Source organism: Myodes glareolus, chromosome 13 (genome assembly GCF_982192425.1).
Source record: "Myodes glareolus chromosome 13, mMyoGla1.1, whole genome shotgun sequence".
In the NCBI taxonomy this organism is placed as follows: domain Eukaryota; kingdom Metazoa; phylum Chordata; class Mammalia; order Rodentia; family Cricetidae; genus Myodes; species Myodes glareolus.
This window is the reverse complement of record NC_142038.1, coordinates 45,145,312-45,160,468: the sequence shown is the minus strand read 5'-3', so window position 1 is coordinate 45,160,468 and position 15,157 is coordinate 45,145,312. Positions and strand designations below refer to the sequence as shown.

Sequence of the window (15,157 nt, the reverse complement as noted above, 5' to 3'; positions counted from 1 at the left end):
CATTGTAAAGCATTTAGAGGGTTTTTTTGTTTATGAATCTCTCTTTATTGTATATCTCTCTTTTTCTGACCACATGAGTCTTTAATTTACCAAGCAATCTGGCCAGGATTAAAGCTGTGGCTTTGACTGCTGGATCCAGCCCATTCCTTAGCTTTTTGTGATTTCAGGCTCATGGCGAAGGTACCGGCTATAGCCATGTTCATTGTCACAACTCTGGAGGGAGGGAGGGAGAGAAAGGGAGGTAGGATTGAAGACCAGCAAAGAGAAAAGCAGGAGATGGCGAGGGGTTAGGAGGGGAGTTGAGGACAGGTCGGGGCTGACCTTTAATCATGACTCTCCTGTCTCCGCTTCCTGAGTGATCGTAGGGATGTGCTATCACACCCTTATTTCAAAATCTTAAAGTTGCTCTTCTCCCCCCAGATTCACACATCTAGAGTTTGTTTTTATGAAACTCCAGAAGTAACTCCTGAGGTTTAGAGGGAGCAAGAAAAGCCAGAGGCAATTGCGATTTCCAAGGAGAAGGGTTGGGGTTTGCTTGGGACGGGGCTTGAGGTCTGAGGACCAGATGTCACTTCTTACTTTAAAACTAAGTCCAAGCCATGCTAATACTTTACTCCAGCTTCTTTTAAGCCAGTGGAACATACTAGAAAACATGGAAACAACCCATGTGGAGATGTGATTTATGGCAAACAGCTCCGTGGGTCAGAAAGGAAGAATGAACTCCAAAGCTGGATTCATTGGGTATCCATGTGGGGTAAGGATGAAACTGGATTGATTCCTCCCTCATCAAAAATCAGTTCCATGTGGACTAAAGAACTTATATATGAAAGGTAAAACTTTCAGAAGGCAACATAGAAATGTACCTCATGACCCCGAGATTAAAGGGCATCATAGCCAAGATTTTTCAAAAGTGAGAATTGTATGGGGAAGCATTATATAATTATGTTTGTCCATCAAAAAAAATACCACAGAATAAAAAAATACACGCTACAAGGGATTTATATCTAAAAATAATAGATTCCACAACTTAATGAGAAAATAATAAATAACCAGAGGGCTTTGGAGAGACAAAGGATATGAGCAGACACTTCATGTAATAATAACCATCGGTAACCATTTGAAAACAGGGAAAATGAATAAGTTCAAATTCATTGGCATTTCAGAGACATGAATGTAAACCCACAATGAGTTAGCATTTCACACCACCACATGAGCAGATATTAAAGAGCTGCGTGTTACCTCATGCTGGCAAGACTCTAAAATAACAGGAATTGTCATTAGTTGCTGGCAGACGTGTAAATTGTTACAGCCACTCTGGGAAACAATTTGTTATTACCTAATAAAACTGAACAGGCTCCTGCCCTACGGCCCATCAATTCCATTCCTAGGTGTATATCCTGGAGAAACTTGTACATGGGCACGGGGGACATGTACAGGAATGTTCATAGCAACACTGTTCATAACAGCCCCAGACTAAAAGCCGCCCAAATGACATATAAACGATAGAAGAGTCCCATGGTGGTATATTCCTGCCATGAAATACTAGACAGGAGCCACAAATACACAGCAAACCCCCGTGTCGCAGGATGTACTTATTGCATGTTCTTTTATATGATGTTCACAGCAGACAAAGCAGAGAAACAGGTGCAAAAATGTGTGCCAGGAAGAAACTACACTGAAAGGGCCCGGAATGATCAGATGATTAGCACACACCTTAGCACTATGGTTACCTTGAGGGCAATGGTTCTCAACCTTCCTAATACTGTGACCCTTGAGTACAGTTCCTCAGGTTATGACCACCAATCATAAAATTACTTCATTGCTACTTTGTAACTTTTTTATTTTGCCACTGTTATGAATTGTGATGTAAATGTATGACATGCACGGTCTCTAACATGGGACCCCAAAGGGTCACAACCCACAGGTTGAGGACTGTTGCTCCAGAGAGAGGGGAGCCATGTGGCTACTGAGAAAGATGCAGAGAGTTGCTAAGTACAATATCCAATTTCCATCTGTATTCTGAGTTAGGTGATATGGATACACGCATCATCTACACTATTATGTAAGTGATGCATAAAATTATATAGACTTGGGCTGGAGAGATGGCTCAGTGGTTAAGAGCATTGCCTGCTCCTCCAAAGGTCCCGAGTTCAATTCCCAGCAACCACATGGTGGCTCACAACCATCTGTAATGAGATCTGGTGCCCTCTTCTGGCCTGCAGGCATATACACAGACAGAATATTGTATAATAAATAAATAAATATTTTTAAAAAATTATATAGACTTGCTGTGCACATGATGTGTTTATGACTTATATTTTTGATATAAAATAGAAGTAACAAGGAAGAGGTGAGAAGCAAATGGCAAAAACAGCATGGCCAAAGAGATGGCATGACTGAGAGGAAGAGCAGGGGCAGAGGAAGCGTGGAGGCTTGAATAAGGATGGCCCCCATATGTTTAACTCAGATATTTGAATGGTTAGGGAGCGGTATTTGAAGGTGCAGTCTTGCTCAAGCATGTGTGACCTTGTTGGAGAAAATGTGTCACTGGGGGTGGGCTTTGGGGTTTCATTATGCCTAAGCCAGGCCCAGTGGTTTTCCTCTCTCCTTCTGCCCTTGGATCCAGACATAGAAATCTGTTACCCCTCCAGGTCCATATCTGCCTGCATGCTGTCATGCCTCACACAATAATAATAACGAACTAAACCTCTGAACCTATACGCCATCCCCAATTAAATGCTTTCCTTTTTAAGAGTTGATACAGTCATGGAGTCTCTTCATAGCAATAAAACCCAAACTAAGGCAGAAGAAGTTGGTGCCAGGACTGTGGGCATTGCTGTGACAAACTTGAAAATGTTTTAGGGAAGACTGTAAGGCCTTTGAAACTTTGGGCTATAAGAGCCATTCAGTACTGAGAGTTCAGTGAACTGTTTTGTCAGAGGTTTGAAGAATGTTGAGAGCCATGCAGACCCTGAGGGCCTGGCTTGGAAAGTTTCAGAGGGAAGCAAAGATTCTACCAGGCATTTGTGGTAGAATATGCGGTTCCAGTCAGGTGGGGCTGAAGAATCAACTGCAATTAACTAGAGACCAGAACCACTAAATCATCTTTGTTTCACTGGTATAATTAATGCTGGTTAGCTGGAGGTGCGAAATTACTGATGATTAAGAAGAGACCAGCATCAGTGAGGTAAAGTCTTCTGGGAAGTGTTTCCTGAGAGTCAGCACACAGAAGCTGCGTTCCAAAGGTGGCCAAGGTTGTGCCTCGCGCTGGTAGCCTAACTTGGTAATGTAAGAGTCACCCAGGTTGTACCGATTTTGAAGGCAACGGGTCATGGAGAGCACCTACGTTTCGGCTCTGTGAGAGGCCAGGAGAGGCCATCGATGAAGGTGCAACCTCAGTAGCAGTTAAAGACCCAAGACTGAAGGGGCCATGCAGAGAAGCTGTGGCCTGGCACTGTGAAGAGAGCCCAGGAGAGGGTATTGGTGAAAGCACAGTCCAGGTGCAGCAGGAAACCCTAGCATTTTAGAGATGCCAGTTCCATGGGATGACCACCGAGAATAGCGGCAGCCGGGGGGAGTGACTCCTACCCAAGCTTGGAAGGCAAGCTGTGTGTGATGCAGGGGACAGAGCTAGAGACGTGACCCAAGCTCTATGAAGGAGACCAGACAACTGTGAGTGAATCCCAGACAGTGGACATTGCTTTGGTCAAACTGTGACTGTGCACTGGTATTTCATTCTTGTAGTAGGAATTATTTAATCGTTGGGTTTTTTTTATTTTATGGGATCCCACAGCTGAGAGATTAAATTTTTAGAAGATTTTAGGTTGTAAAAGAGGTTTTGAAATTTAAAAAAAAAAAACCTGTAGGGCTTTTCCTTAATTAGTGACTGATGGGGAAGAGCCCAGCCCATCAGTGGGTGGTGTCATCCCCTAGATTAGTGGTCCTGTGTTCTATAAGAAAGCAGACTGAGCAAGCCATGGGGAGCAAGCCCTCCGTGTTTGCTGCATCAGCTTCTGCTGCAAGGTTCCTGTCCTATTTGAGTTCCTTCCTGACTTAATAATGAACAGCAATACAGAAGTGTATGGTTTTTTGTCATAGCAATAGAAACCCTACCTAAGACAGGCAAGGCTGGAAAGGGAAGCAGGAGAATATTCTAAGATAGCTCAGCCTTTCAAATGTTTGCCACACAAGTGAGAAGACAAGTTCAATCCCAAGAAGTCTCATAAAAGACCCAGATGTTGTGGTGTATACTTATAGTCCCAGAGATGGCTCACTGGCTGGCCACCCGAGCATGATCAGCAAGCCCTGGGTCCCAGTGAGAGTTCCTGTCTCAAAAAGGAAAGGCAGGAGTAGAGGGGGACAAGGGAAGGGCTAATGAGATGGCTCAGCAGGGAAAGGCGCTTGCTGCCAAGCCTGATGATCGAAGCTCTGAATTCTATCCCCAGGGCCTGTATAGTGGAGACAGCTGATTTCTATAAAATTTTCTCTGACTGCCACCTTTGTGCATGCACGGGCATGGACATGCACACACACATACACACACACACACACACAGACACACACACACACACACACACACACTTTTTCTTTAAGCACAACAGCCTGTTAGACAAAAGGAAGAATCCTAGGAGAGTAGGCAGAGTTTAGAGGTTTCTGTCATTGCTGATCTGGTTTTATCTGGAAGAAATGGAAAGGATTCAGAATCATGTTCTGGAAGCTATTGTATACCCTGCTAAGACATGTGTGTGTGTGTCTGTGTGTGTGTGTGTGTATGTGTGTCTCTGTGTCTCTGTATGTGTGTGCTTTAATGCTATCAGTAGTTAATGAGCAGGTCAGCTCATATCCTAGATTTAATTTTAAAATGTGTTTGTCCTAGTTAAGTAACTGTTGTCCCCGCCAAAATGTCTCAGCTTCTGAGGGAAAAAATGGGGATTAATACGCTACCTCCAGTGAAGACTAAATTTGTTGATACTTAAAAGAATCTTAAGAGTGTGGGGGAGGAGCTAAGTCCTGAGTCTCAGTCAGCTGTCCCGTCGTTCTCCACGTGCCGGTTTTCACATGGGGATTGGGTGGGATGGGACAGGAGAAGCTCACGGTCCTGCTGGCTCTCAGTTGACAGCCTGCCGTACTTTGAGAACTCAGCCCAGAACACTACCTGGACCGGCCATAAGACACCTGCTCCCCCTCACTCTACCTCAAACAACAAACCAGAGAGATGGCCAGATGGGCAGTGCTGGATATGGCTGTTGGTTTTCAGCCGTGTCAAGCTGCTCTGTGATTTGTTCACCTGCCTGGCTTGGGGTGCTCACTGGTTCTGCTTGGCTGTCTCTCCTGTCTGTATAGGTCAGCACTTCTCAGCCTGCACCTGCCTCCCCGGGACATTCCACAGCCATGGTCAGTGTGCCCAGCTCCCAGCAACAGCTCTCAGCTAACATGTGAGTAAAAAGCGTGGCACCTCCTCCCCTAGCTTCTGGAGCAGAGCTCTCATCCTGGCAACCCTCTGCCACCTAGTCCCCATGCCCAAAAGGCTAGCCCCGCCTCCTTTTCCACCACCGATGGTGATGAGCACGGATGAGAAAACTGCAGATTAGAAAGTACAGCACTGCTAGGAGGCTGGGTACTGAGCAGTCTCTATTGTCTCCCTGCAGGTTTAAAATACTGGGTCAGAAATGAATACTGACTTACTAGGATCAGTAAAAACAAATAGATTCAGCTTTGTAGGTAAGAACACTCGCAAATAAGGTCCAGTTTGATAACGAGTTTATGTGTGTCTCACGGTCCTTGGGATCTCAGAGGACTACCAGGCTGTCCAGTCTGCAGCCTACATGCCACATGAGACCAAACATAGCTATAGATGCCACCCAGCACACAATCGTAAGCTAACTTAAAACATTATCAGATCTATTCTGCTTTTTTACTTGTCGTAAATTCAATTATACAGTTATGGGGCATAAATTTTGCAGATGACAACATCATGTCACAATGTCAAAAGCTTGGACACGCCTGGCTAAAAGTGACCCCGAGCCCAGCAAGGCAATTAAGTTCTTCCTTTAATGCCTTCCATGAGGCAGCGGCTCTCATGTCCTCAGCCTCAGGACTGTTCGCTGCTGTCCTCACCACCGTGACTCATACTCGGCCGCCACCTACCTGACTCCTGTGTGAACTTTAGAATACAGTGTCCTCTTTCTCCTCACTCACATTTTTGCATCATACAAACCCATCCCCCTCCACCTACTGTTGAGCCCGTGGAATCATTATGTGCAGAAATAAGAATGATAGTCAGCCCTGCCTCCTCCTTCCCAGCGTACACTTTGCAGTTGGCATCCAGCTGTCTCCCTGGCCACTCCTAGATGTCAAACCAACCCCTACTCTCAGTCCAAAGAGGGTTTCTGAGAGGTTTCTGTGAGGTGACTCTTGTCACCCTGAGCCTTGCTGTTTTCAGAACGACAGCAGACAGTAGTGAGAAACTAACGTGGACTGTCACACACCTCTGCCACTGATCCTGTCCTTCAAGTCAGTTCCCCATTGTCACAGTGCCCATGTTGGCCTATCTGATTGCCAACTGTGCCTCACCCTATGGAATGGAGAGACAAAGGCAGGAGATCCACTGGCATTTCAGTCAGGTTCCACTTCTGTCTGCCTTCCGTGGTTGAGTTTCCATTTTTAACGGTGTTTGTTGCCAGGTGCGGCAGGTGAGTACTAGGGCCTGGCCTCCCCCAGTCCTTCCTCAGTTTTGCGCCCTCCCCAGGCATGCCCCGCCTCCCTTACGAGCTCCTTGTGTTTCCAGGTTTGTAGCCCTGCATGCTTATTCAGCCCACGGACCTGAGGAGCTGGACCTGCAGAAGGGAGAAGGCATCAAGGTGTTGGGGAAGTACCAAGATGGCTGGCTGAGGGGTCTCTCCTTAGTCACAGGCCGAGCTGGCATCTTTCCAAGTGACTACGTCATCCCCGTTTTCAGGTACATCTCCAGGGCCCTTGCGTGGGTTAGACAGATGATGGACTCAGGGCCTTTTCAGAGTAAAAGCCTAGAAATAGCTTTTGCCTTCGCATCTCATTAACTTGCACACAAAATATTTATAACCGCCCCCCCTAGAGGTCTCACTGTGTATTTACAGACTGGCCTGGAACTTACCCAAGTTGTCCTCAAACCCACAATCCTCCTGCCTCAGACTTCCAGGTGCTAGGACTACAGGTGTGAAGCACAGTGCCCAGCTTTGCCTCATTTAACTCTCCAGCCATGCAAACAGCCTGGCGTGTGTTATTCTCCAGATGAAGGCACTGACGCTCAGTGAAATGGCTGGCTTAGGACTGCCTCTGAGCCCTTCTGCTGCTGAGTCTAAGACTTCCCACATCACATCTGACATCAAAACAATACCATTGACCAACTCATTGGAAAATGTGACCAAATGCCTACCTGGAGCATCTTGGAAGGTTCTCAGGACACTCAAGTATGAGGCAGAATTTCCATGGATTCAGATCCATACTTGTCCAGCCATGCCCCAGATCAAAGACTGGTTACCCTGAGGGAGCCCTTCCTCCCAGCGTTCCCGGTGACATCCCTAATCAATGTCACTGACCCTCAGTTGGTCCTGTCTCTCCACACTGTGCCCATCAAGTCCTGCAGACTGCAAGTTTGTTGTGATTCCTCCAGCCCCACCTGCCCAGCTCTAAGGCACCCATCAAACCCTGTCTTTGTGACATATCAGTGGATCACAAACTCCAGGCTAGTGACAGATACTGTGAGCATCAAAACCCTACTGCCACTTTGACAGACCTTCCTTTAGGTGGAGCACTGTGTCTGGAGGAGGGCAGCAACAATGGTGAGAAAAGAACAAACTACAACATGGAAGAAACTGATAACAGTGGGGAGGTTTAACCTATGGGAAACAGAGGACAAAGGAATCATGAGTGACTGTGTGTGCCAGAAGCTAGACCGAGGTCATGGTGACAACAGAGAAAAGCGGGGGATACCATTTAGAAGGTCTGGGTTCAATAAAAGGCTACATTCTTAATAGATTTTTTTCCACATGGCTAGCCGGTGAGGCAGAAGGAACCTGTCTGGATGAGTATAGGCAAAAATTAGGTCCTCAAGGACCAAAGTTATATAAAAAGTTTTTTTTTAATTTTTCTTGTTTTGGGTTTTTATATGACAGAAGTTGGGACGCCCGCCATAGCTATTCCTTTCAATATAAGGTGCTTAGAATTCGTTGAAAGAATGGCAAACCAAAAGTGTGTGTAGCTAACGCTTTCATCTCTTCAAACATAGTTAATGTTTTTATAGATCCTATGTGTATGTGTGGTCTGCCTGCATGTATGCATGTGTACTGTGTGCAGGTCTGGTACCTTCAGAGACCAGAAGAGGGCGCCAGATCTCCTGGTACTGGAGATACAGATGGTTGTGATCTACCATATGAGTGCTGGGAACCAATCTCAGGGCCTCTGAAAGAGCAACGAGTGCTTTTAACTGCTGGGCCCTCTCTCCAGTTCCTTGATGTTAACTATACATCAGATTTCCTGGACCTGGGGAAATATTAGTAAATAAAACACATATGCATGCACCTACATCTGTGTGTAAGGATTTGACCTTACTGAGAAGAAAGGAGAATGAGGGAAATGGGAAGGCAAGCCAAGCCGATCTTGAAGAGAAATACATTCTAGGCCACAGAAACAGCAAGTTCAACAGCCCTGGGGTAGGAATGGGCCTGACATGAAAACCAACTAGACTGGACAAGAGCAAATGAGGGGGAGACCAATAGAAGATGAGGTCAGAATGATAAATGGGGCCAAGTTATCTAGAATTCTTAGATCATAATGAAGGGTTTGGTTTTTAGCTTCATAGCAGTTTTGAGCAGAAGAGTACCACAATCTAACCTATGTTTAGCCATAAACTCTCTTTCCTGAGCTGAGAATAAACTGTAGAGAAGAAAGAGAAGAGACAGAAAATCTAGCTGAGAGAATTCCGTAGCGATCCTTCAGAGAGGGTACGTCATCATGTTGTCAGCGTATGTGGTGGCAATTTGAAGATGTAGAGTCCACAGATGCCTTAAAACTAGAGGCATCAGAGATTTTCCAACACTAAATATCAGGTGTGAAGGGGGAGAGGATTCAAGGTGAATGTGAGATCCCCCCACCCCACCCCGGTTAACCAAAAGAGAGTGTGTCTCTTTTATTAGGATGACAATGATGAAAACATTAGCAGAGGGGTTTGAGCTGTGATGCAAACACTTACCTCACAGCAGATTGAGTGTGAGGTGTCTGATGGTGACACAAGTAAAGATGCTGGTGAGCCACTAAGGATGCACGGCTAGCACTGAGAGAGCCCGGGTCTTGAGATGCTATTTAAAGCCATTAATTAGACGAGATTAGATGAGATCATTGTGGTGTGATGAGGTGGCAAGAGACTAATAGGGGAGCCAGAAGCTAAAATCCTCAAGGACTAAGAGGCGAGGCAAATCTAGACAGGAGGTGATTGCAACAACTGTCGTGGGCAGTAGAGTCTGATGAGATAAACCAAAGCGGGAAGGCATTGAAAAGAACTTGGGATGACGGCGAAGGGACCGTAAGGACAAAGGGGGATGACTATCCTCTTGTGGGACCTGACCTAAGTAGTCTAGGACCCATGCCGACTGCCAACGTCTTTGCTTATATATCAGCCTTAGCCCAGAGTCCTGGATGCGTCATCAAAGTATTAGAATGAATGAGAGTAGTCAGACATTTATCGTCTCTACATGAGTATTTTTGAGGAAGTGTTGTAAAAGGGAAGTGGCAGGCTGTGTTCTCACCCAGATCCCGGCTAGCTTACTCCCGAAATAATTACACGGAAACTGTATTCATTTAAACACTGTCTGGCCCATTTTCTTCAGCCCCTTATTGGCTAACTCTCACATATTAATTAACCCATTTCTAATAATCTGTATATCAACACAAGGCCGTGGCTTACCGGGAAAGATTCTAACCTGCATCCATCTTGGGCAGGAGAAGCATGGCGTCTGCCTCATTGCCTTTTTCCTCCCAGCATTCTGTTCTGTTTACTCCACCCACCTAAGGGCTGGTCTATCAAAAAGGCCAAGGCATTCTCTTTATTAACCAATGAAAGTAACACATAGACAGATGACCTTCCTCCATCATTTCCCCTTTTTCTGTTTAAACAAAAAAGAGGAAAGCCTTCAGTGCCCTGGGGTGATCGGAATGTGTGGTCACTGTGTGCATGTGGGATTCCAGCTTCCCAGTACTTCTGCTTCCATTCTCTTTCTTGGTTTTCCCTTAAGCAGACACCCAGTACACCCAGACATGCAGGCCGTGCATATCTGTGCTTCCCCCCTCCCCCGAAATGGCTGCATACCAGACAGTGGTGGGGTTCCGGCACCACAGATTGACAGTGAGCTGAGCCTGTTTCCAAGTCCACAGAAATCTGAACATTAGCGGATCGTGAGGTGTTAAGGTTGGGGCATGGTTTTCTCATGGGGAAGTGGCATTCCCAAGAAGAACCAGTATTTCTGTTCCTAAGTGCTATTGTGTTAGAAGGAATCTGAGTGTTATTTCCTTGATGGTATTTCTCATACAAAGAAAGCTCCCATCCTCACTAACCTTAGATGTGAACATTTGCCAAATTTTCCAGCTGGGTATACCTCGCCCCTGGTCCTACCCACCCTTCTGTTATGTTTCTTCCTCTTACTTCTCAGAACTGAAAAATATTGTCCTTTGTCATCTTTGTTTCTGCTACCACCAAGTCCTACATGAGAACCTAGTAGGTTAGACAACACATACAAGGCTCCTTTCTGCTCTTTGACGCCTCCCTTGCCTGTTTCCTATGTACAACGATGGCTCTGTAGTGTCATTTAGCTCCCTTGATATATAATGCCAACAGTTCAGGGCTCAGAGATGTGAGGTGTCCCCTGGGCACTGAAACCTTTGCTTTTATAGCATCATGCCCTGACAAACTGAGACAGAGTTTAGGGATTAACTGTCTCTAAAGATTGACCAGAACTCGGCACTGTGACACAGGCCTATAATCCCAGCGCTCAGGGAGGCTAAGATAAGAGGATTGGCAGGAGTTTGAGACAAGGATGAGCTCTATAGTGAATATCAAGGCAGACAGGGCTACACAGCGAGAATGTCTCCAAGAGAAAAAAACTGACCAAAATGGCGAGGTTTCAATTTAAATTGCAGTAAGTGGGCCCATAGTTAAAAAAAAAAACCTCCAGCCACAGCTACCAATGTGCCCAGCTCTTATTAACCACAGCTAAACCTCTGCTTCCATGAAATCTCTTCTCTTTCACCCTGAAGACATATGAAGGGTCTACAGTGTTCATCTGTCCAGCATCCAAACCCCTTCTTAAAAGCACCAACATCCCCTTGAGTCTTTTTGTCCTGTATGCTCTCAATAAGTGGTAGTCCTCAACTCTCTCCTCATCCCATCCATAACTAATCTTCTTTTCTTACAGGCTGGTGGTGCATGAGGCAGGGTCTTGTGTAGCCCAACTGGCTTTGAAATTACTGTGTAAATAAAGCTGATCTTGAGTTCCTTATTGTAGGGGTGTGAATGAAAATGACCCCCTGTAGACTCACAGGGAGTGGGACTATTAGGAAGTGTGACTTTGTTGGAGTAGGTGTGGCCTTGTTGAAGGAACTGTGTCACTGGGGATGGGCTTTGAGGTTTCACATACTCAAGCCAGGCCCAATGTCTTTCTCTTCCTGCTGCCTGAGAATCCAGATGTTGGTTCTCCAGTGCCACGTCTGCTGCCATGTCTGCCTGCATGTCACTATAATGGCAATAAGCTAAACCCCTGAACCTGTCAGCCAGCCCCAATTAAATGTTTTCCTTTATAAGAGTGGCTGTAGTCATGGAGTCTCTGCACAGCAATAGAAAACCTGATGGAGATACTTACCCTTCTACTTCCAATTCTCCTCAATGCTGGGATTACAGATGTGTACCGCCATGCCAGCTTTCCTTGACCAATCTTGCAGACCTACTTGGATTTTGAAACAGGAGCCATGGAGGAAAGGATACAGGAAAGCTAGAGGTCATTATGATGAGGCCAGCAGTTACTTCTGATGCACACTCCTGCTTCAGATCCTCCCCCCACTGAACCTTCAGCTGCCTGCTTGCATCCTGCTCCCAGGTCCTTTCCACCTGGCTCTTGTCCTCCCAGTAGATCCCTGTCTATGCAGTTAGGCAGGATGGCTCTTTATCGTAGCCTTCACAGACAAGTATGCCTGCCTTGTGTCTTATGGGTTGGGGAAACGTGACAAGGAATCATCACTGTGACCTTTTGTTCCCCACACAGATATGAAAAAGATGGCCAAAGTTCAACATTTCTCCTTAGGAGGAGGTTGCTTCCCATGGCAAAACTCTATGTGGAATGCTCTCTTTGAAAACAGGATAAGGTCTAGCATCACAGACAGAAAGGGACACAGGGACCTGTGTTAGCAGAGCAAACCAGAATATCCACTCCTCCCACTTAAGCCCAGAATGTCTTTCAGTGTCCTCTGAGAACAAGGATCATAATGTCTTCAGGTTTGGGGTTTCCTAGGGATTAATTAATACAAGGTAGCAAAGTGCTTTGATGTTGGAAGAAAATGCTGGGTAAGTGCTAAGCTTGTTGCCAAAAGACATAGAGGGAGTCAGCATTGGATGGGAAAACTCACAGTTTAGGAGTTCCTGGAATCAAGCCCAGTGCTGAGTTTATACCTGGTGCCATAAACAGTCGTTCAGAGAAGGGACTGGTGGAATGAGACTGACTTGAGCCTAATTAGCTCTATTCCATCCTTGCTTGCTTCTGTTTCTCCTGCCGGAAACGATTTGGGAACTAGTCTTGCCCGTTGCTGATGCACTCTGCAGCAAGTAACTCCTAGAGGCCTCTTGTTCAAAACCCAGATCAGCTGCCCTCTGCTATAGAAGTCATTTGCTGGGGATCTTCTTCACTTCCCAGGCGTCGTCTCTAGAATACAGACTTGCTTTCTCACTAATGGTTTACTCCACTCTCTATGGACCACACCACGGGGACCAGACCAGGTTGGCAGCTCTGGATACGAGGTCTCTTGCTGCAGGCATCAGTTCTTAGAACACCTGGCAGCCTGTTTCTTGTGTAGCGTTGGCCACAGTTAAACAGTGGCTCTCCTGCTTTCATGCAGCATTGGCTCATTATTATAATACACATCGTGCTTTCTTGATAGGCAGAAGAGATAACAAGAGAATGAGGAAGAATGAGGAGAAATAGCCTAAAGAAAACCATGGAGGGCACTGGGGGATAGGACACCCGGAAGGCTTTCTATACCAGGGCCCTGGTGGAGTTCGTCATTTCTGTGGAATTATCAGAGGCTATTTATTCATCAGAGTGACGGAGTGACTGATGGACTGCCCCTAGAAGACAGGATGCCAGGTTTGGGTCAGTTGAGAGGGAGAAAGGCATGTCAGGTAACCACGACTACCATGCGCTTCCCAAGACTGGAAACAGTGGTCACGATCTCGTTGTTTATCAAACTTCAGTGCTGCTCACGACATCACAGCCCAAGACTGAAGCATTAGCATCTCACAAAGTCACTTCAGGGCTGCAAGCTGCCTAAGTTGATTCCAGGTGCAAAACAGACCAATTTTCTCTGTTTCTCTAACTAGCCCCAGAGTTGGTATAGTTCTGAAGTGGGAGAGCTAGCTCAGACCTGGTTTACCAGACCTCTAGTCTGGTAATTGCTTGGCCGAGTAACCATGAGTCTCTGTGTGTCTATCTTCCCCCACATATACCGTGTGTGTGTGTGTGTGTGTGTGTGTGTGTGTGTGTGTGTGTGTGTGTGTAAGAGAAGGCACATGTATGTGCAAGTGGGTGTGGAGGCCAGAGGTCAACTTCAAGTGTCATTCCTCATCTTTTGAGCTAGGGTCTCTCACTAGGACCTAGAACTCAACAATTCGGCTAGGCCCGCAAGCTCCAGGGATCTGCCTGTCTCCCCCTCCCCTGACTGGGGATCACAAGATACTACTACCACGGCTGGCTTTTCGTAACTGGATAGTGGAGATTGTTCTTGGGTCCTCGTGGTTTCACAGCAAACACTTTACCAATTGAGCGCGCTCTCCAGTCCCATAAATGCTCTATGTAATTTACAAATTAAAGAGTCTATAAAGCCATAGGGATAGCAGCACTGTCTGGAAAAACTGTCACGAAGAACTCACATTAATATGCGTGAAGTACCTGGCCAGTGTCTGGCTTACAGTAAACCCTCAACGTGTGCTAACCAAAATGACTAGAAGGAACTCTCAAGCCATGGAGGCTGCCATTCAACACACACACTAATCGGCAATATAGGCAGATCGCAAAGGCTATAAGATAAACCTCAGAAACCCTCACCTTCAGACGGTTTAGCACTGAGTGGGAAAGCTACTCTGAGTAAACAGAGACTTACCAAACAAGCCAAGCAAAGAGCATCAAGCTCACATAAGGCCTGTGCCCTGCCTTGGGCTGAAGGAGTGTAGGGTGAAGGGTGATCAGAGTTATATGGAAAAAATGAAGTTTGAAGGTGCAGGGTCTTCCAGGACCTCATAAGCCCATCTCCCTGATGTCAGGACCCACATAGTCATTTAAGGTGGCAGGGAGGTGGGATCACGGTAGGCAGATCTGTGGGTGACAAAGGAGTGGGTGTGAATGGTCAAAAGCGACTACATTCATATGGTTGGGAGCTGTTTAAAAAAGAAATAGGTCTCTTAACTGAACATTTTCTCTCTCCATTTCTTCTCTTTTACAAACTAGTTCAACAGCTAGAAAGACATCTAGTTTTCCAGATCCCCGGAGTCCCACTGTCTACACCACATGGGCATTACCCACCTCCTCTGTGTCCTCCCAGGGTAGCTTTTCAGAAGGTGATCCCCGGCAAAACCGACCCTTCAAATCTGTCTTCGTGCCCACTGCCATGGTTAACCCTGCGGGGAGCACAGCTGGCCCTGGGACTCCGGGACAAGGGTCTCTTCGGAAAGGGCGGAGCAGCATGAGAAAGAGTAAGTGGTGGCCGAGAGGTACGTGCCTAGAGCTAAACAGCGGGGATTCCGATTGGGGCACACTGGAGGGTTTTCACAAGAACAACTGGTTTTAAGCTGAGCCTCTGCAAAGGATAGTTCCCAAGGGAGGAGTGCCTTTATTGAGTGTAGCCTAGACCGACTGAAGACCACTTC

At 46.3% G+C, this 15,157-nt stretch overlaps 1 protein-coding gene across 6 annotated transcripts in view; it reads left to right on the top strand.

The window, feature by feature from the left end:
- Sh3rf2 (SH3 domain containing ring finger 2) overlaps nt 1-15,157 on the top strand; it is a 107,299-nt gene that overhangs the window by 84,186 nt on the left and 7,956 nt on the right. For 2 of the 6 annotated variants that reach the window (XM_085699922.2, XM_085699920.2), the window contains 4 exons: nt 5,344-5,435; nt 6,788-6,958; nt 7,785-7,820; nt 14,739-15,001. In XM_085699922.2, the coding sequence (XP_085556048.2) occupies nt 5,344-5,435; nt 6,788-6,958; nt 7,785-7,820; nt 14,739-15,001 (562 nt within the window). The remainder of the gene's footprint in view (nt 1-5,343; nt 5,436-6,787; nt 6,959-7,784; nt 7,821-14,738; nt 15,002-15,157) is intronic. The other 4 variants (XM_048419508.3, XM_048419506.3, XM_085699921.2 and 1 more) reach the window with 3 other exon arrangements.